Source organism: Cervus canadensis, chromosome 6, assembly GCF_019320065.1.
Source record: "Cervus canadensis isolate Bull #8, Minnesota chromosome 6, ASM1932006v1, whole genome shotgun sequence".
In the NCBI taxonomy this organism is placed as follows: Eukaryota; Metazoa; Chordata; class Mammalia; order Artiodactyla; family Cervidae; genus Cervus; species Cervus canadensis.
The window spans coordinates 96,664,519-96,686,046 of NC_057391.1; the positions used below are offsets into that span (position 1 = coordinate 96,664,519).

The window sequence follows — 21,528 nt, forward strand, 5'->3', positions numbered from 1 at the left end:
TCCAGTTTTTTAAGGAATCTCCACACTGTTCTCCATAGTGGCTATATTAGTTTGCGTTCCCACCAACAGTGTAAGAGGGTTCCCTTTTCTCTACACCCTCTCCAGCATTTATTGTTTGTAGACTTTTTGATTGCAGCCATTCTGACCGGTGTGAGATGGTACCTCATTGTGCTTTTGATTTGCATTTCTCTGATAATGAGTGATGTTGAGCATCTTCTCATGTGTTTGTTGGCCATCTGTATGTCTTCTTTGGAGAAATGTCTGTTTAGTTCTTTGGCCATTTTCTGATTGGGTCATTTATTTTTCTGGAATTGAGCTGCAGGAGCTGCTTGTATATTTTTGAGATTAATTCTTTGTCAGTTGCTTCATTTGCTATTATTTTCTCCTGTTCTGAAGGCTGTCTTTTCACCTTTCTTATAGTTTCCTTTGTTGTGCAAAAGCCTTTAAATTTAATTAGGTTCCATTTGTTTATTTTTGCTTTTATTTCCATTACTCTGGGAGGTGGGTCATAGAGGATCCTGCTGTGATTTATGTCAGAGAGTGTTTTGCCTATGTTTTCCTCTAGGAGTTTCATAGTTTCTGGTCTTACATTTAGATCTTTAATCCATTTTGAGTTTATTTTTGTGTATGGTGTTAGAAAGTGTTATAGTTTCATTCTTTTACAAATGGTTGACCAATTTTCCCAGCACCACTTGTTAAAGAGATTGTCTTTTCCCCAATCATATATTCTTGCCTTCTTTGTCAAAGATAAGATGTCCATAGGTACGTGGATTAATCTCTGGGCTTTCTATTTTGTTCCATTAATCTATTTTTCTGTCTTTGTGCCAGTACCATACTGTCTTGATGACTGTAGCTTTGTAGTACAGATTGATTCCTCCAATTCCATTGGAGGCAGGATTCCTCCAATTGGAGGGCTGGAGAAATTGGAGGATTCCCCCAATTCCATTCTTCTTTCTCAAGATTGCTTTGACTATTTGAGGTTTTTTTGTGTTTCCATACAGATTGTGAAATTATTTATTCTAGTTCTCTGAAAAATACTGTTGGTAGCTTGATAGGGCTTGCATTGAATCTATAGATTGCTTTGGGTAGTATACTCATTTTCACTATATTGATTCTTCCAATCTATGAAGGTGGTCTATTTCTCCATCTATTTGTGTTCTCTTTGATTTCTTTCATCAGTGTTTTATAGTTTTCTATATATAGGTCTTTTGTTTCCTTAGGTAGATTTATTCCTAAGTATTTTATTCTTTTCATTGCAATGGTGAATGGAATTGTTTCCTTAATTTGGATTTCTGTGTGTTGATTTTGTATCCTTCAACTTTACCGTATTCATTGATTAGCTCTAGTAACTTCCTGGTGGAGTCTTTAGGGTTTTCTATATAGAGGATCATGTCATCTGCAAACAGTGAGAGTTACTTCTTCTTTTCCAATTTGGATTCCCTTTATTTCTTTTTCTTCTCTGATTGCTGTGCCTAAAACTTCCAAAACTATGTTGAATAGTAGTGGTGAGAGTGGGCACCCTTGTCTTGTTCCTGACTTTAGGGGAAAAGCTTTCAATTTTTCACCACTGAGGATAATGTTTGCTGTGGGTTTATCATATATGGTTTTATTATGTTGAGGTGTGTTCCTTCTATGCCTGCTTTCTGGAGAGTTTTTTTTTTTTTTTATCATAAATGGGTGCTGAATTTTGTCAAAAGCTTTCTCTGCATCTATTGAGATAATCATATGGTTTTTATCTTTCAATTTGTTAATGTGGTGTATCACATTGATTGATTTGTGAATGTTGAAGAATCCTTGCATCCCTGGGATAAAGCCCACCTGGTCGTGATGTATGATCTTTTTAATATGTTGTTTGATCTGTTTTCTAGAATTTTGTTAAGGATTTTTGCATCAGTGATATTGGCCTGTAGTTTTCTTTATTTTGTGGCATCTTTGTTTGGTTTTGGTATTAGGGTGATGGTGGTCTCATAGAATGAGTTTGGAAGTTTACCCTCCTCTGAAATTTTCTGGAAGAGTTTGAGTAGGATAGGTTGTTAGCTCGTCTCTAAATTTTTGGTAGAATTCAGCTGTGAAGCCATCTGGTCCTGGGCTTTTGTTTGTTGGAAGATTTCTGATTACAGTTTCGATTTCTGTGCTTGTGATGGGTCTGTTAAGATTTTCTATTTCTTCCTGATTCAGTTTTGGAAAGTTATACTTTTGTAAGAATTTGTCCATTTCTTCCAAGTTGTCCATTTTATTGGCATATAGTTGCTGATAGTAGTCTCTTATGATCCTTTGTATTTCTGTGTTTTCTGTTGTAATTTCTCCATTTTCATTTCTGATTTTGTTGATTTGATTCTTCTCCCTTTTTTCTTGATGAGTCTGGCTAATGGTTTGTCTATTTTATTTATCTTCTCAAAGAACCAGCTTTTAGCTTTGTTGAATTTTGCTATGGTCTCCTTTGTTTCTTTTTCATTTATTTATGCCCTAATTTTTATGATTTTTTTCCTTCTACTAGCCCTGGGGTTCTTCATTTCTTCTTTTTCTAGTTGCTTTAGGTGTAGAGTTAGGTTATTTATTTGATTTTTTTCTTGTTTCTTGAGGTAAGCTTGTATTGCTATGAACCTTTCCCTTAGCACTGCTTTTACTGAATCCCATACATTTTGGGTTGTTGTGTTTTCATTTTCATTCGTTTCTATGCAAATTTTGGTTTCTTTTTTGATTTCTTCTGTGATCTGTTGGTTATTCAGAAGAGTGTTGTTTAGCCTCCATATGTTTGTATTTTTAATAGTTTTTTTTTTTTTTTTCTTCTGTAGTTGACATCTAATCTTACCGCATTGTGATCAGAAAAGATGCTTGGAATGATTTCAATTTTTTTGAATCTACCAAGGCTAGATTTATGGCCCGGGATGTGATCTATCCTGGAGAAGATTCCGCGTGCACTTGAGAAAAAGGTGAATTTCTTTGTTTTGGGGTGAAATGCCCTTAGATATCAATTAGGTCTAACTGATCTACTGTATCATTTAAAATTTGTGTTTCCTTGCTAATTTGCTGTTTAGTTGATCTATCCATAGGTATGAGTGGGGTATTAAAGTCTCCCATTATTACTGTATTACTGTTAATTTCCCCTTTCATACTTGTTAGCATTTGCTTTACATATTGCAGTGCTCCTATGTTGGGTGCATATATATTTATAGTTGTTATATCTTCTTCTTGGGTTGATCCTTTGATCATTATGTAGTGTCCTTCTTTGTCTCTTTTCATGGCCTTTATTTCAAAGTCCATTTTACCTGATATGAATATTGCTACTCCTGCTTTCTTTTGGTCTCCATTTGCGTGAAATATCTTTTTCCAGCCCTTCACTTTCAGTCTGTATGTGTCCCTTGTTTTGAGGTGGGTCTCTTGTAGACAGCATATATAGGGGTCTTGTTTTTGTATCCATTCAGCCAGTCTTTTGGTTGGGGCATTCAACCCATTTACATTTAAGGTAATTATTAATAAGTATGATTACATTGCCATTTATTTTGTTGTTTTGGGTTCAAGTTTGTAAACCTTTTCTGTGTTTCCTGCCTAGAGAAGATCTTTCAGCATTTGTTGAAGAGCTGGTTTGGTGGCGCTGAAGTCTCTCAGCTTTTGCTTGTCTAAAAAGCTTTTGATTTCTCCTTCATATTTGAATGAAATCCTTGCTGGGTACAGTAATCTGGGTTGTAGGTTTTTCTCTTTCATCACTTTAAGTATGTCCTGCCATTCCCTTCTGGCCTGAAGAGTTTCTATTGAAAGATCAGCTGTTATCCTTATGGGAATCCCCTTGTGTATTATTTGTTGTTTTTCCCTTGCTGCTTTTAATATTTGTTCTTTGTGTTTGATCTTTGTTAATTTGATTGCTATGTAGCTTGGGGTGTTTCACCTTGGGTTTATCCTGTTTGGGACTCTCTGGGTTTCTTGGACTTGGGTGGCTATTTCCTTCCCCATTTTAGGGAAGTTTTCAACTATTATCTCATCAACTATTTTCTCATGGCTTTTTTGGCCTTTTTTTTTTTTTTTTTTGGTCTTCTTCTGGAACTCCTATGATTTGAATGTTGGGGTATTTGACATTGTCCCAGAGGTCTCTGAGGTTGTCCTCATTTATTTCTTTTTTCCCTCTTTGCTTCATTTATTTCCACCATTCTATCTTCCACCTCACTTATCCTATCTTCTGCCTCAGTCATAACTGCCTCAGTTGTTCTACTGTTGGTTCCCTCCAGAGTGTTTTTGATCTCAGTTATTGCATTATTCATTATTGATTGACTCTTTTTTATTTCTTCTAGGTCCTTGTTAAACTTTTCTTGCATCTTCTCAATCCTTGTCTCCAGACTATTTATCTGGAACTCCATTTTGTTTTCAAGATTTTGGATCATTTTTACTATCATTATTCTGAATTCTTTTTCAGGTAGACTCCCCATCCATCTCCTCCTCTTTAGTTTGGTTTGGTGGGCATTTATCGTGTTCCTTTACCTGCTGAATATTTCTCTGACTTTTCCTCTTGTTTAGATTGCTATGTTTGGGGTGGCCTTTCTGTATGCTGGTAGTTTGTGGTTCCTCTTTATTGTGGAGGTTCCTCCCTGTGGGTGGGGTTGGACGAGTGGCTTGTCAAGGTTTCCTGGTTAGGGAAGCTTGCGTCTGTGTTCTGGTGGGTGGAGCTGGATCTCCTCTCTCTGGAATGCAATTAAGTGTCCAGCAGTGAGTTTTGAGGTGTCTATGGGTTTGGTGTGACTTTTGGACGCCTGTATTTTTGTGTTTGTGGTAATGTTCCTGTGTTGTTGGAGAATTAGTGTTGTGTGTCTTGCTCTGGAACTTGTTGGCTCTTGGGTGGAGCCTGGTTTCAGTGTAGGTATGGAGGCTTTTGGATGAGCTCTTGTCAATTGATGTTCCCTGGAGTCAGGAGTTTTCTGGAGTTCTCAAGTTTTGGATTTAAGCCTCCTGCCTCTGGCTTTCAGTCTTATTCTTACAGTAGTGTTGAGACTTCTCCATCCATACAGCACTGATGATAAAACATCTAGGTGAATGGTGAAAAGATTCTCCACAATGAGGGACACCCAGAGAGGTTCACAGAGTTACATGGAGAAGAGAAGAGGCAGGAGGGAGATAGAGGTGACCAGGAGGAGAAGAGGGGGGATCAAAAGGCAAGAGAGCATTCTAGGCAGTAATCAGTCCCCTATGTGCTCTCCACAGTCTTGAACACTCAGAGCAGTTCATGGAGTTACACAGAGAAGAGAAGAGGGAGGAAGGAGATAGAGGTGACCAGGAGAAGAAGGGGAGTCAAAAGGAGAGAGACAGATCTAGTCAGTAATCAGTTCCCTAAGTGTTCTCCACAGCCCAGAACACCCCAAAAGATTCACAGAGTTGGGTAGAGAAGTGAAGGGGGAGGGAGGAGATAGAGGTGACCTGGGGGAGAAAAAGGAGAGTCAAAAAGGGGGAGAGAGCAATCAAGCCAGTAATCACACTCCTAAGTAAAAATGAGTACTGAAGATTGGATTCTTAAAGGTACAAAATTGATAACAAAAACTAAAAAGCAAAGATTAAAAATCTAGAGTAGAGGTTAGACTCTCAAAAATACAATATTAAAAAAAAAACAAAGTCACAAAAATTATAAAAAATATATATATGAAATTTGCTTTTAAAATAGGGTCTTTTTTTTGCAAGATAATAACAGTAGGTTATAAAAATGAAAACTAAAGGACAAATAAAGAACTTAAAAATTAAAAAATGATAATAGTAAAATATATCTAGGAATTTCGCTGAAGCTGTTAAGGGCAGTGTGGGGTCAGTTCAATTTCAGATAGTCCCTTGTTCCAGCTTATACTTCTTCTCAAGGTCTATAGGCCCCTCCAGTGTAGTCAGTGCTAACTCCAGGCGTTTACTCTGTTGCCTCTGTCACTTCCAGAGCGGTTCCCTGTTCTTTGTTTGTTTTGGCTTTCTCCTTTGCAAGTCTCTCCAGTGTCTAATTTCCGCCCTGACACAAGGGGGTGAGGGTGGCCACTTACATAGGCTCACTCGTTCATAGGCTCACGTGCTGGGGGGAGGGAGGAGCACTGCAAACAACATCACTGGCGGGTGTGGGGAGCGCGCGCAGTGTCTGGGCCACACCGGGTTTGCTCCCGCTCACGGCGTGTGTGCTTTCCTGGTCTGCACTGATCAGGCTCCAGGTTGCTCTGCAGGGGAAGTCTAAAGCAGGCCCTGGGTTGTGTGCACTCCCCAGGTCTAAGCTGCTCAGGTTCAGGTTCTCGGGTACTCCACAAAGGCACAGACTCTGTTGGGCCTGCGTTTTGTGCCCTTCCCAGGTCCAAGCAGCTCAGGCGATCGTGTTTGGCAAGCACACTCTCCCTGGGCGGTGAGTCTTACCACCTCCCTGGTCCCAGCCGCTCGGTTTCCTGGGTGCGCAGCGGAAGACTTCGTTAGTAACTGGGAGCCTGCTCACAGTTTGGTGGAGGATGCTGTCTCCCGGCCAAGAAGATTGCCCCTTGCCTTCCATCTCTGGCTGTCATCCGCCCGCCTCTCTGCCTCTGGCAGGGGGCAGGGGCCAGCCCGCAGCCCGCAGCCGGCGAGCTCTCCTCTGGTGATTGCTCAATCCTTTGTTCTGTGAGCGGGCCAGGCTGTACCTTAGAGCTTTCCGCAGAAAACTTCTCTCTCTCTCTCTTTTTTCTCTCTGGCTATCCCGCAGTTTGGGTTGCTCTCTCACATTAGCTCTCTCAGATTGTCCTCAGGGCATTCAGGCCCGGTCCCCACCCTATGCATGCATGCGCCTCCCTGTTCAGCCCCAGCTCACTGCTGGTGGACTCAAGCGTCCGGGATACTGGAGTTGCGGCTAGGTGTGTAATCTGTCTTCCCACCAGACCCGCTGGTGAGAGGGTTTCCTGGTGTTCGGAAACTCCTCCTCTGCCACGACTCCCTCCCCGGGGTGGCTCTCTTTCCTAACTCTTTTGGCTCTCTTTTTATCTTTTATATTTTGCCTTACCTCCTTTTGAAGAGAATGGGCTGCCTTTCTGGGTGCCTGGTGTCCTCTGCCAGCATTCAGAAGCTGTTTTGTGGAATTTGCCCAGCGTTCAAATGATCTTTCGATGAATTTGTGGGGGAGAAAGTGTTCTCCCTGTCCTATTCCTCTGCCACCTTAGGACTGCCCCCACCTCCTAAGAATATCACCTTGGAGGATAGGATTTCAACATGAATTTGGGAAGAACACAGATATTTATTCCAAAGCCATGACCTTTGAGCAATATAGGCTAATGGTATAAAACTACTATTTTTTTAACTGATTATATTATGTTAAATTGTAATATTTGGTTATGAAAATCTCAAAAATGATACTGTTCCCTAAAACTATGCTTGTATTTGCATTGTAGGATAGGTGCATATGTAGACAAAGAAAAGTTGAAACTTTGTTTTCCAAATCTGTATTCAATCTATAGTCAGGTAATTCAACTTTCTGTGATTAATCTGTAATTGCCACATTTACAAAGAAAACTCCTAGTTAAGAGAAACTCAGAGATTGCATCAATAAATAAATGTTGAGCAACTAACACTTCATTTCAAATTTTTTAACTTTTTTCACTTCACTGTTCATCTATTTAAATAATCTGTGACATTTAGAAATTTTTTTCAATTTAGGAAAATGCAATTATTAATAGGGCTTCATTGAATTATACCTAAACTCTGCAAAATATTTGTTATACACAATTGAATGAATTACAACTGAATAAATTAGATAACATAAACAGACAAAAATGATGGCTTTCACACTGAAATTATATTTGTTTTATTTGTCAGACTGCTTGAAAACAAGTTGGAGGAGACTGTTAATGATAGGCAGAGTGATAGTTTATTGCATTTTTCAGCCTCTTTTTTTTTTTTTCATGTTAAATAGCTTGGAGTTTTAAGTTCAACTTTTCTGCTTACTCTCATATAGATGAATTAACATAAAACTGAATGGCTGACACAACACCATGACCATTAAATGGCTCACAGACCAGAACTTAACTCTATTAAAAGTTGCTTCTTTGTACAGTTTGATCTTGAACTTCAAGTGTTCTATGTATAATGTGGAAATGACTACATTTGCTTAACCCTGATTTGATGGTGATGATGGTTCCAGGATGTCTTTTGGCTTCATGCCTAGAATATACTACCTCCTGAGCTTGGTCCGCTTTCCCTACTCTGGGCTCTCCTGGCAGCTCAGGTGGCAGTGAGCCCATCTGCAATGCAGGAGACCAGGGTTCAACCCCCACAGTGTCCAGGATTAATTCAGAGAAAGCCACCTTTCAGAAATGGTGCTGAGTGTATAGTCACCAACCTTAGTGTCTGCTCTACCTGATTTTCTCTGTTTAAAAACTGAGGTTTTCCTTCCTGGAGAGGCAAGATGAAAGTCAATATCCTTTCCTGCTTTACCTGAAATGTGGTAATTGCTATCCACTGAGGTCAATGTCACTCTAAATTAGGGCTGAGGCTGACTCTTGTCACCCATCCTATTGAACTGGAAGAGATGGACTCAACCAAGTTGGCTGAGAATCTTCAGATAGTGCTATCAGTCATCCTCAGAGCTGGGAAGATGGTCTGAGACAGGAGCGACCCAGGATGGGCTGTGGTCACCTTCTGAACCCTTGTGAGCCTCTGCCTCCTCACATTTCGTTTGGAAAAATTTTAATCTCACAAAAAGTAGAAAGAATGAAAAATTAACTTCTGTGTATCCGTCACTTAGTAGTTGATAACATTTTGTCTATCAGTATTCTTTAAATAAACTTCAGGTGGTATCTGTCTCCAGTGATCAGGGACATTGGCTAAGAGACTATAAACAGAGAATTCACAGAAGGAAAACAAATAATATGTAAACATGTGAAACATGTTAAACATTTCCTCTTGAGAGTATAAACTCTCCAGACCAGCCCAGCACCCAACACCTAGCAAGGCGACAGTAAGGCGGGTAGCACCTGACTGACTGCTCTGAACACCGAGGCCTGGGCAGGCTGGGGCCGGACCAAGAAGAAAGATGCAAAAGCTTTGGGCACCTGTTGTCCTGGGATCTAGAGTGCTCCTGCTCTTACTTTCACTCCCTGTTCAACATGGCAACCACTGGTAGAACAGGAGTGGTTTGGCCCACTGGGTGCGTGGTGGAGGAGTTAAATAGTCCAGAAATGGCAGGGCCCAAGACTCCTGACCAAGCTAGGCTACAGCAAAGCTCCTCCATGCTCATCTGTTGAGCTGATGAGAGCTCTCCCTCACACGGAAGAGTATCTCGAGTGTGCTGTGTGACCAGATTTGGTTAACCAACAGGAAAAGACAACATGGAAAAGGCAAATATTTACGCTGACCTAGACACCTGGCAACAAAGGCCCCAAACTGATTCTGGAGCCGTATTTTCTTTTTTTTCCTTGCTGCTGTTATAAATTACAACAAACCTGATACCTCAAACCAACACAATTTATCATCCTACAGTTCTATAAGTCAGAAGTTCAACACAAATCTCCTGGCCTTAAAATTAAGCAGGGTTGCTTTTCTTGCTGGAGAGTATGTGACATTCCATGAGCTTACCTTTCCCAGCTTCTAGAAGTTGCCATGCATTCTTTGATGCATGACCCCTTCTTCACCTGCAAAGCCAACATGCTGCAGCTCTCTGATTAAGCTTCTGTAGTCACATCTCCCTCTGACCACAGTCATGGAAAAATTTTCTGCTTTTAATGACCTCTGTGTTTACACTAAAGACAGTGAAAGTGAAAGTGAAGTCGCTCAGTCATGTCCAACTCTTTGTGACCCCATGGACTGTAGCCTGCTAGGCTGCTCTGTCCATGGGATTCTCCAGGCAAGAATACTGAAGTGGGTTGCCATTTCCTTCTCCAGGGGATCTTCCCGAGACATGGTTTGAACCCGGGTCTCCCACACTGCAGTCAGACTCTTTACCTTTACACTAGGCTGACCCCAATCATCTCTGATAATCTCCCCATCTCAGGGTTCCTAACCTTAATCACACCTGCAAAGTCGCTTATGCTATGTAAGGAAACATACTGAGAGGTTCCAGGAATCAACCTATAAACATCTTTTCGGGGGGGATGAAGGAGACATTATTCTCCCTACCACAAGGTGTGATGTGGAGAAAAGTCTAGATTGTTAATGGTAAGTAGGCAGTTCTGTATATAATGACATGGAAAATATCTATGATATATTGTGAACTAGAAATAAACATGTTCAGTAAGTATTTATAGTATGTCCTAACTTTGTAGAATCTCCATTGTTCCCAATAAATGCTGAATGAGTTCTCTCTAAGCCACCCTCACTGTCAAAGCCTGGCTTCTGGGGGCAGATGGTGGAGCCTACCTCACCCCTCAGCTCTCAGGGTATTGGGTGGCAGCCAGGGAGGTCTCACCTCCATTTTGCTGTCATTGGTCATTAGATTTTTGGCTAATTTGACAAATGATAAGTTGTCTTTTAGCAAACCCATTTGTGGCAAATTGATCTAACAATGATAGTAACAATGATGACAATAAATAATGAAATAAAAAATGATCACAGATTCACCAACCTTCTATTTACAGGCCCCCTCCTTTGCACCTAGGCTGCTCCTACTCTGTGTTTGACGTGTATACATCCCTCGCATTTTTGTCCTGTTCATTTTGTTTTAAATTTCTGATTCTTCACTGAACAATTCTTTCTTTACAGTCCCTTCTAAGGAGAAGTGTTTAGAAAAGTCCAAGAAACCAGAAAGTAGACAGGAAGGGATCTGATGCAGGTTCAAAATAGGAGGGGATGGCCAGAAAGGACCACACACTCTGATTGGTCAGAGGCAGGTGTCATTCAAGCAAGCTGGGACGTGGGAAGGAAGGTGGGGCTTAGAGGAATTTGCCAAAAGGGAAAAAGGACATTTGCAAGAGATTCTTAATTTTTGAGAGTGCTGCATGGAATCCCAGGCAAGATAGAAAATCCAAGTTGGGATTCTGCAGTTTGGGGTAGGTTCTGAGATGCAGACCCAACAGCCTGTGAGGGTAAGAGACCCAAGAAAGGAGGCTGTGCCTGTAACTTTGTCACTGGTGCGGTGGGCCCCAGGCGTGGTGCCTAAGCCTTGGCTCCTGGGGCTGTCCCGTGCCCCCACACTGTTAGCGGGTCTTGGCTTTAGTGTTTACCCAACCCTGTTCTCCATCCAAGCTGAGGACTGAGGCTAGCTCTAACTCCATATATGCTTTTAGTGGACACTGAGTTCTGAACACCTACTAAGAGCAGGCTCTGTACTTATAATTTAAAATTTTCTCACCTTCCAAACTATATACAATATTCCAATACATCCACGAAGGTATGGGCAGCAGAGCTTAACTGCTTTCTGAGGGGAGGAGAGTGAGCGGGAAGAGGCACAGGAGGGCGCTCTCACCTTCACTCAATGGGCCTCTGTCTGCATTTTGGCAGCAGACCCACATTCACATACAGGAACTGTAATTAAAAATAAAAAGCAGTCAATGCTTGAAACATTGTGGTTACTCCTGTTTGTAGTTCTGCACTGCTTGATTTATTTAACACCCACTCGGTATGATTTTCCAATGAGATCACATTGGCAGCTGGAAGAGTGTGGTGGTTACACCCAAGCCTGTGGGCAGAGATTCCGCAGCAGCCAGACCCTTCATCTGTCTCAACTTCAGTCTGCCCAGGTAACTCTCCCTCACTTAGTGATAACAGTACCAGGCTTCCCAGGATCTTGCCAGGCTTTTTACCCACTTTTCTATGGCTTTTGACTTAGTAACTCTCAGCACACAAAACAACTGCCCTCTGTGTCCCACTTCCTTTGGCTCTGTTGCCTGGTATATAACAGCACAAACCTGAGAATTCAGTCAGAATGAACACCTTAGGTGGCTGCCAATAAATTAGCTTATAGCAGAATCGGCGGTCAGGAGGAGCTACCCCACACCCAAGGTCAGGAGCAGCGGCAGTGAGGAGATAACCGACGTCCAAGGTAAAGAGCAGCGGCTGCGCTTTGCTGGAGCAGCCATGAATAGATACCCAACGTCCAAGGTAAGAGAAACCCAAGTAAGATGGTAGGCGCTGAGAGAGGGCATCAGAGGGCAGATAGACTGAAACCACAATCACAGAAAACTAACCAATCATATCACAGGACCACAGCCTTGTCTAACTCAATGAAACTAAGCCATGCCGTGTGGGGCCCACCCAAGATGGACGGGTCATGGTGGAGACGTCTGACAGAACATGGTCCACTGGAGAAGGGAATGGCAAACCACTTCAGTATTCTTGCCTTGAGAACCCCATGAACAGTATGAGAAGGCAAAAAGATAGGACACTGAAAGATGAACTCCCCAGGTCGGTAGGTGCCCAATATGCTACTGGAGATCAATGGAGAAATAACTCCAGAAAGAATGAAGGGATGGAGCCAAAGCAAAAACAATACCCAGTTGTGGATGTGACTGGTGATATAAGCAAGCTCTGATGGTGTAAAGAGCAATATTGCATAGGAACCTGGAATGTTAGGTCCATGAATCAAGGCAAATTGGAAGTGGTCAAACAGGCAAGTGTGAATGCTGACATTCTAGGAATCAGTGAACTAAAAAGGACTGAAAAGGCTGAATTTAACTCAGATGACCATTATATCTACTACTGTGGGAAGGAATCCCTTAGAAGATATGGAGTAACTATCATAGTCAACAGAAGAGTCTGAAAAGCAGTACTTGGATGCAATCTCAAAAAGGACAGAATGATCTCTGTTCGTTTCCAAGGCAAACCATTCAATATCATGGTAATCCAAGTCTATGCCCCGACCAGTAATGCTGAAGAAGTTGAAATTGAACACTTCTATGAAGCCCTACAAGACCTTCTAGAACTAACACCCAAAAAAGAAGCCCTTTTCACTATAGGGGACTGGAATGCAAAAGTAGGAAGTCAAGAAACACCTGGAGTAACAGGCAAGTTTGGCTTCGGAGTATGGAATGAAGGAGGGCAAAGGCTAACAGAGTGTTGCCAAGAGAATGCACTGGTCATAGCAAACACCCTCTTCCAACAACACAAGAGAAGACTCTACACATGGACATCACCAGATGGTCAACACCAAAATCAGATTGATTATATTCTTTTTAGCCAAAGATGGAGAAGCTCTATACAGCCAGCAAAAACAAGACTGGGACCTGACTGTGGCTCAGATCATGAACTCCTTATTGCCAAATTCAGACTTAAATTGAAGAAAGTGGGGAAAAACACTAGACCATTCAGGTATGACCTAAATCAAATCCCTTATGATTATACAGTGGAAGTGAGAAATAGATTGAAGGGACTAGATCTGATAGACAGAGTGCCTGATGAACTATGGCCGGAGGTTCGTGACACTGTACAGGAGACAGGGATCAAGATCATCCCCAAGAAAAAGAAATGCAAAAAGGCAAAATGGCTGTCTGAGGAGGCCCTACAAATAGCTGTGAAAAGAAGAGAAGCGAAAAGCAAAGGAGAAAAGGAAAGATATACCCATCTGAATGCAGAGTTCCAAAGAAGAGCAAGGAGAGATAAGAAGGCCTTCCTTAGCAATCAATGCAAAGAAACAGAGGAAAACAATAGAATAGGAAAGACTAGAGATCTCTTCAAGAAAATTAGAGATTCCAAGGGAACATTTCATGCAAAGAAGGGCTCAATAAAGGACAGAAACGGTATGGACCTAACAGAAGCAGAAGATATTAAGAAGAGGTGGCAAGAATACACAGAAGAACTACACAAAAAAGGTCTTCATGACCCAGATAATCACGATGGGGTGATCACTCACCTAGAGCCAGACATCCTGGAATGTGAAGTCAAGTGGACCTTAGGAAGCATCACTATGAACAAAGTTAGTGAAGGTGATGGAATTCCAGTTGAGCTATTTCAAATCCTAAAAGATGATGCTGTGAAAGTGCTGCACTCAATATGCCAGCAAATCTGGAAAACTCAGCAGTGGCCACAGGACTGGAAAAGGTCAGTTTTCATTCCAATCCCAAAGAAAGGAAATGCCAAAGAATGCTCAAAGTACTGCACAATTGCACTCATCTCAGACGCTAGTGAAGTAATGCTCAAAATTCTCCAAGCCAGGCTTCAACAATATGTGAACCGTGAACTTCCAGATATTCAAGCTGGTTTTAGAAAAGGCAGAGGGACCAGAGATCAAATTGCCGACATTCGCTGGATCATTGAAAAAGCAAGAGAGTTCCAGAGAAACATCCACTTCTGCTTTATTGACTATGCGAAAGCCTTTTACTGTGTGGATCACAATAAACTGTGGAAAATTCTGAAAGAGATGGGAATACCAGAACACCTGACCTGCCTCTTGAGAAATCTGTATGCAGGTCAGGAAGCAACAGTTAGAACTGGACATGGAACAACAGACTGGTTCCAAACGGGAAACCGAGTCCGTCAAGGCTATATATCATCACACTGCTTATTTAACTTATATACAGAGTACACCATGAGAAACACTGGGCTGGAAGAAGCACAAACTGGAATCAAGATTGCCTGAAGAAATATCAATAACCTCAGATATGCAGATGACACCACCCCTATAGCAGAAAGTGAAGAACTAAAGAGCCTCTTGATGAAAATGAAAGAGGAGAGTGAAAAAGTTGGCTTAAAACTCAATATTCAGAAAACTAAGATCATGGCATCTGGTCCCATCATTTCATGGCAAACAGATGGGGAAACAGTGGAAACAGTGGCTGACTTTATTTTTTTGGGCTCCAAAATCACTGCAGATGGTGACTGCAGCCATGAAATTAAAAGATGCTTACTCCTTGGAAGGAAAGTTATGACCAACCTAGACAGCATATTAAAAAGCAGAGACATTACTTTGTCAACAAAGGTCCATCTAGTCAAGGCTATGTTTTTACCAGTAGTCAAGTATGGATGTGAGAGTTGGACTATAAAGAAAGCTGAGCGCCGAAGATTTGATGCTTTTGAACTGTGGTGTTGGAGAAGACTCTTGAGAGTCCCTTTGGACTGCAGGGAGATCCAACCAGTCCATCCTAAAGCAGATAAGTCCTGGGTGTTCATTGGAAGGACTGATGTTGAAGCTGAAACTCCAATATTCTGGCCACCTGATGAGAAGAGCTGACTCATTTGAAAAGACCCTGATGCTGGGAAAGACTGAGGGCAGGAGGAGAAGGGGACGACAGAGGATGAGATGGTTAGATGGCATCACCGACTCAATGGACGTGGGTTTGGGTGAACTCCAGGAGTTGGTGATGGACAGGGAGGCCCAGTGTCCTGTGGTTCATGGGGTCGCAGAGTCAGACACGACTGAGTCACTGAACTGAACTGAACTTTCTCAGAAGTGGTTTTCAAGTGGATATTACGAGGCCTTTCAAATCACATGGGCTAGCGCTTGAATCATAGCTCAGAGTGAACACGGACAAGCACCTTAATTCTCTGAAACTGTCTCTTCATCTGTAAAAGAAAGAAAGACCTACCTTCTGGATTGTCATGTAGTTGGATCAGCAGCCTCCCAAATTTAATGTGTTGATGAATCACCTGGGAGGTTGTTAAAATGCAGGCTCTGACTTAGGTCTAGGATGGCCCCAAGGGTCTGCAATTCTAAGAGCTCCTAGAAGTGGAGCTGATGTTGTGGTGCATGAACCACACTCTGATGAGGGACACAACGTCTGCAGGAGTCCGGGCAGGGATGTCCTATCTGCGCTTGTTCCTCTCCTTCCAGGCAGCCTGGGTTTTCTGGCTGCTTGACGAGCCCGCCTCAGAGAAGTGCTGACTGAGATCTCTTAAGGTGCAACCCAACTCACCTGAGTTTCAACCTATTCCTATTTTCTCTCCACTTCAATATCCTTATTTTTTTTTTTTTTTCTGTTCAAGGACTTCATTCTTCTTTGGCTTAACAAAGATACAGGTACCAGTCCTTTTAGGTTATTTTTTTTTAAAGGAGCTTTATTGAGGTAAAGACACATGATAAATTACACTTAATCAATTTAATAAGTTCTACAGTATGTATGCACTTGAGAAACCATCATCATCCTCAGGATAATGACATGTCCGATACCCCCAGAATGTGTCCTTAGTTCCTGATGCTCCTTCTACCTCCTGGAAAACCAACCATCTGCTTCTGTTACATAGATTAATATGCCATTTCTAGAGTTTTAAATAAAAAGCATACATACAGCTTGTATCCTTTTTTGTCTCACTTTTTTTTCAGCCTAATTATTTCATCCACGTTATTATGTGTACCAATAGTTCATGCCTTGTTTATTGTTGACAGCATTGCATTGAATGTATTGCTACTACACTGTTTATCCTTCCACCTGTTGATGGAGGTTTTGCTTATTTCTAGTTTCTTGTTGTTATCAATAAAACTGCTTTGAACAGGTTTCTACAGGTCCTTGTATAGACATATACTTTCATTTGCTCCTGGGTAAATACCTAGAGTGGAATAGTTGGGTCATTTGGCCAGTGTATGTTTAACTTAAAAAAAAAAAACAAAAAACTGTGAACCTTTTCCAAAGTAGTTGTATCATTTTATATTCCTAACAGGAGGGTATGAAGTTCCTATTCTCCTACACTCTGGAAAATATTTACTGTTGTGACTAAACACTGGTGGGCTTCCCAGATAGTGCTGGTGGCAAAGAATCAGCCTGCCAATGCAGGATATGGAAGAGAAGTAGGTTCCATCCCTGGTTTGGGAAGATTCCCTGGAGAAGGAAATGGCAGTCAGCTCCAGTATTCTTGCTTGGAAAATCCTATGGATAGAGGAGCCTGGCGGGCTATAGTCTAAGGGGCTAGAAAAAGTCAGACACAACTGAGCAACAGAGCATGCACACACATAAACATTTAGTGTAAAAAAAAATTAGGGAAGTCATTAGTGAAAAAAATTCCATCATTCATACCACTGATGAAATAAAGATAATTAAAAGGCTATGCTTGTAGATTTCCAGAAGTTTGTCAACCTCACAAACAGAAATTTCATTTTTAAAACATAGTTCTTATATGTAAAGAAACTGGTAAAGAAACCACCTGCAATGTAGGAGACCTGGGTTCTATCCCTGGGGGAGAAGATCCCCTGGAGAAGGGAAAGGCTACCCACTCCATTATTCTGGCCTGGAGAATTCCATGGACTGGATAGTCCAAGGGGTCACAAAGAGTTGGACACAACTGAGCGACTTTCACTTCACTTTCATATATTATTTTACTCTCACTATTCTAACATGTCATAGATGGAAATCTAACAAAAATACAGATATTCCCCAAACACAAAAAATAGAAAAAGATTTTTCTATGTCTTCATTGCACTTATTTAGAGCCTTTAAAATTAATTTCCTAAATGAATAGATTAGATTCTACCTTGCAAGAATTGTTAAGTACTACACTTTGTCTATGACACAGTACACAAGTACTATAGCGATGACAACGAGCTCTCTCACTTTCTATACTCCCAGGACACTAAGACAGTTCAACACTAAATTACATAGAGCATTAATAGCCTTAAATGAGTTAACAACAAACAAACAAAAGGGAGGGGAAGGAGTGTCTTTCCTCATGACATTATGTTTGACAACTATTCTTTTATTTCAAGAGAGCTATAGAGAGAGCTGGCAGTAGAAGAAGTAGGTAAATAGCACCAATAATCACAGTTCTTAATCATTACAGAACACTTACTAGGTGCTCCTTGGTGCTCTCTCTGTGCACATTTCCCTTCATTAGGTCTGTGGAGAGTAACCTGCTTTCTTTAGTGTAGACACAAGCTCCACAACAGGGATTACTGAAAGGTCTAAAAATAGGGGAAAGGAATCCAGCTGACATTTCTTGGGCTCTCTGGGGAAGCACCACCCAACTCCCTTCAACTGCACACCAGGGTGATTTCCAAGACCTCTGCCACTCTCCGCCCCCAGGTTCACTTCCTCTTCTGGGCATTCCACTCCAGAAATGATCCTTGGACACAGTCACCAGGTAATGTCAACTCCTTTTTATGTTATCTATGGAGAGTGCGTTTTCTTAACGAGTCTTTGTAACACTGACACCCTCTTAGAATCTATAGGTCTAGCTTCTTTGTTTGAGCCCACAGAAGATGCAACCCAAATTCTCACCAAAATTGTCCAGTCCTCTATCTTCCAAGTGTCTGAAGCGCGGATGACATTAGAATCAGGCCAGTCTGTAACCTCAGCCTTTTGTTTTCCTATCCCTAAAAATATAACAGGGTAATTCCTACATCCTAGGGTTTATTCACCTATTCCCTCACAAGTTCAGTAGTTCCTTCCTTCATGCGTTTAACCAGCCACTCGTCTGTACACTCATTCATTCAGTTCATCAAGTACCTAGTCCGCGCCAATCACCATTCCAGTGTGCTAAGTCGCAGGGGGTATTGTCCCTCGAGGCGGTAGATACTCTAATGCTCTAAGCAGCTACTGCTTTTTACTATCAGTGGTCATTTCCCCACAAATCACCAAAGCAAAGAAAATTACTTAAATTACAACGACAAGATACAGACTAGAATTTCTTGGCACAGACGTTTCGAAACGCCTTTCCTTTCTGGAAAATATTCAGGAAGCAAGAAGGTCTTCCTTCATGCCAGATGGTTCTCTGAGCTAGCCCCATGAGGCCTCGCGGTTCCTGGAAACTTTTCTTGCCCAGAGAATCCAGAAGACTTGCAGTGTATTTCTGGGCTGGAATTGCGAACCGAGTTCTGATTCTGCCCAGTACCGTTCAGTCCTTACCCTTAACTGTTGTATGCTTCAGTTTTCCCAACTGTAAACCAGGTGCTAGGCTCCTAAATGGCTGTGGCATGCACGGTAAGCAAGTCCTTTAGCCTTTTCGGTGCTGTTCCGAAAAGCGAGGGTTCGTCCACACTGGAGTTCTAGGGTGAGCGGTTCGCGCTCCAAGCTTGGGCGCGCACCCCAGATAAGAGGGCGTCGATGTACAGGCAGCGAATGCACCCAGCCCAGCCCTGCCTTCCTGAGCATCATGAGACTTATTAGAAAATGAAACTGAAAACCAGAAAGCCTGTTTCTAACCTGCCCCGGCTTAGTTCGCTCGGAGACTTGTGACGGCCCGGCGGGCAGGCTTCCGATTGGCTGCCTGAGGGCGGACTATAAAGGCGAGCGCGGAACGCGGCCGCTCACTCAGCCACCCGCGCAGCTGCTGCAAGGATGGCTCGCTTCGCGGCCTTGGTCCTTCTCGGGCTGCTGTCGCTGTCTGGACTGGACGCCATCCAGCGTGAGTGTCCTCTCCTCTGTCTCCTCTTCCGCCAGCCCGTCCTGTCCCGGTGACACCCACTTGGCACCCTGGGCACTAACTCTGTCCACCCCGGTCCCGCTCCCAAGTTTTCCTTCCCAGCTCGGTGGAGGAGCACCCGGCTTCCTCTCGGGCGGTGGAAGCGGCGCGCGGGGAGTGGGGAGGGGGTGCGATCCCAGGTCGCCAACTTCCCGGGGATGTGGGGAGGGAGCCCCTGGCACGCCCGGACGGTACCGCGTGGGTCGGGACGTAGTTCCCGGGTGCGGATGTGGTTCAGGGCGGGCGCGGTGGGGGAGGGATTCTCTTCCTCTGGTTCGCGTGTCTCTGGCTCCCCCCGCGCATCTCTGGAGCGGGTGGGGGGAGGGGGGTGGGGTGGGGTGCGGGCTGGCAGGTCCCAGAGGGCAGGGTTGGGGTCTGCGAACTGGTGGAGACAGCCGGTGGGCTTAGGGGGAGTCGCCGCCGCCGGGGTATGTCGGCCAGCTGGCATCCTGAGGGCGTGGAGCTTCCTGCAGGCGCCGGGCAGGTTCACCTGCCCCTCTGTACTTTTCCCCAAACAAGGGACCAAACCAGAAATGAGGAATTTTGCGGTGACTTTAGTGGAATGCCTTGAGGTTTAACAAACCGATTCGCCTCGTTAATTCTCTTGTTCTCCTTACACTTCGCTTTTAATAATAATCACAGAGGTTCCCGGTGACAGCTGTTTGTCCTGCGCTGTGTGCTGTGTCACTTAATTGTGAAAGGGGTCAGCGATGTAAATACGGTGCCTATCATCAGTTCAGTTCAGTTCACTCAGTCGTGTCCTACTCTTTGCGACCCCATGAACCGCAGCAGGCCAGGCCTCCCTGTCCATCACCAACTCCCGGAGTCTACCCAAACCCAGGTCCATTGAGTTGGTGATGCCATCCAACCATCTCATCCTCTGTCGTCCCCTTCTACCGCCCTCAATCCCTCCCAGCATCAGGGTCTTTTCAAATGAGTCAGCTGTTCGCATCAGGTGGCCAAAGTATTGCAGTTTCAAGCTTCAACGTCAGTCCTTCCAATGAACACCCAAGCCTGATCTCCTTTAGGATGGACTGGTTGGATCCCCTTGCAGTCCAAGGGACTCTCAAGGGTCTTTTCCAGCACCACAATTCGAAAGCATCAATTCTTCAGCACTCAGCTTTCTTTATGGTCCAACTCTCACATCCATACATGACTACTGGCAAAACCATAGCCTTGACTAGACGGACCTTTGTGGACAAAGTAATGTCTCTGCTTTTTAATATGCTGTCTACGTTGGTCATAAAGGAAGGAAAAGTTATGACCAACCTAGACAGCCTATCATCAGGATGTCACAAATGAGGAAAGGGAGGCTGACAAGTTGAAGTAAGTTAATCCCGCAGGGGATCAGTGGCAGACAGTAGAGCCTGACCAGAGCCTTTGGCCAGGTGGTGCGCCCATTAGGCGTCACCTGTGCATTTTTCATAACCATCTGGGGGTGAGATTCTAGGGAGCAGGCTGGGCAGCCATGGGCCTCTGTGGCCTTTGTTCACAAAGGGCTTCCTCCTTTGGCTCCTTGCCTGGTTCTTTCCAAGATGAAGTGTCTCTCTACTTTCAGTTTTGAGCAAGTGAAGGTTTATCAGTCAGAAAGGTTGTAAAACTAGGGATGAATAATCAACACACTTACCCAGGTTGTCAGGGACACTGTGTTTAGATGCCTTCTAAATACACTGAAGATCAGATTTCTCTTTTGTTTGAAAATGGAATTTAAAATTTATTTGCCAAAAAAACACATGATGTCTGTATTATCACTGTTATTGATGTTTTGTTGTGGCTATAGAATTCTTTCCAAAAAATAACAAGCAGACATTAAAAAGTATGTTAATTAGAGAACTTCCAAGATAATACATGCCTGGAAAACACACAGGGGATTTCTAGAAGACATTCAAAAAACATGTAGTTGTGATTCACTTTCCTGGGGCGGGGGCGGGGGGGGGGCCCTATCTTCTGCTCTTTCCCTGTGTAGGTTTTATTTCAGTCTGGGCGTAAATTAAGTTTTCACTTAAACTACAGAAGCTAAAATAACTCTCCCCATAATGCAGAAGCAGTAAGTGGCTGAAGCCCGATTCAAACCCAGGCCTGTTGGATACATCTCCTCCTTCTGGAAACTACTATTGTGATACCCTTGCAAACCCGCCCCCTGCACAAACCTGCCTAGCTCCCTCAAAGGGAGAATTCCAGGTGGAATGGAGTTGTGCTCTCAGTACTGTAGTATGTATTATGGTCTAGTTACTAGATCCGCCTGCAATGCGGGAGACCTGGGTTTGATCCCTGGTTGGAAAGATCCCCTGGAGAAGAGAAAGGCTA

The 21,528-nt window shown here is 43.1% G+C and overlaps 2 protein-coding genes across 3 annotated transcripts in view; one reads left to right on the top strand and one right to left on the bottom strand.

The window, feature by feature from the left end:
• PATL2 (PAT1 homolog 2) overlaps positions 1-18,923 on the bottom strand; it is a 37,106-nt gene extending 18,183 nt beyond the window's left edge. Inside the window, exon 1 of the mRNA XM_043472795.1 lies at positions 18,666-18,923. The gene's annotated coding sequence lies outside the window, so the exon portion shown is untranslated. The remainder of the gene's footprint in view (positions 1-18,665) is intronic.
• A 90-nt stretch (positions 18,924-19,013) lies between these two features.
• LOC122443968 (beta-2-microglobulin) overlaps positions 19,014-21,528 on the top strand; it is a 28,135-nt gene continuing 25,620 nt past the window's right edge. For both annotated transcript variants that reach the window (XM_043472798.1, XM_043472797.1), the window contains exon 1: positions 19,014-19,164. In XM_043472798.1, coding sequence (XP_043328733.1) covers positions 19,098-19,164 — 67 coding nt within the window. In that variant the 5' untranslated portion in view covers positions 19,014-19,097. The remainder of the gene's footprint in view (positions 19,165-21,528) is intronic.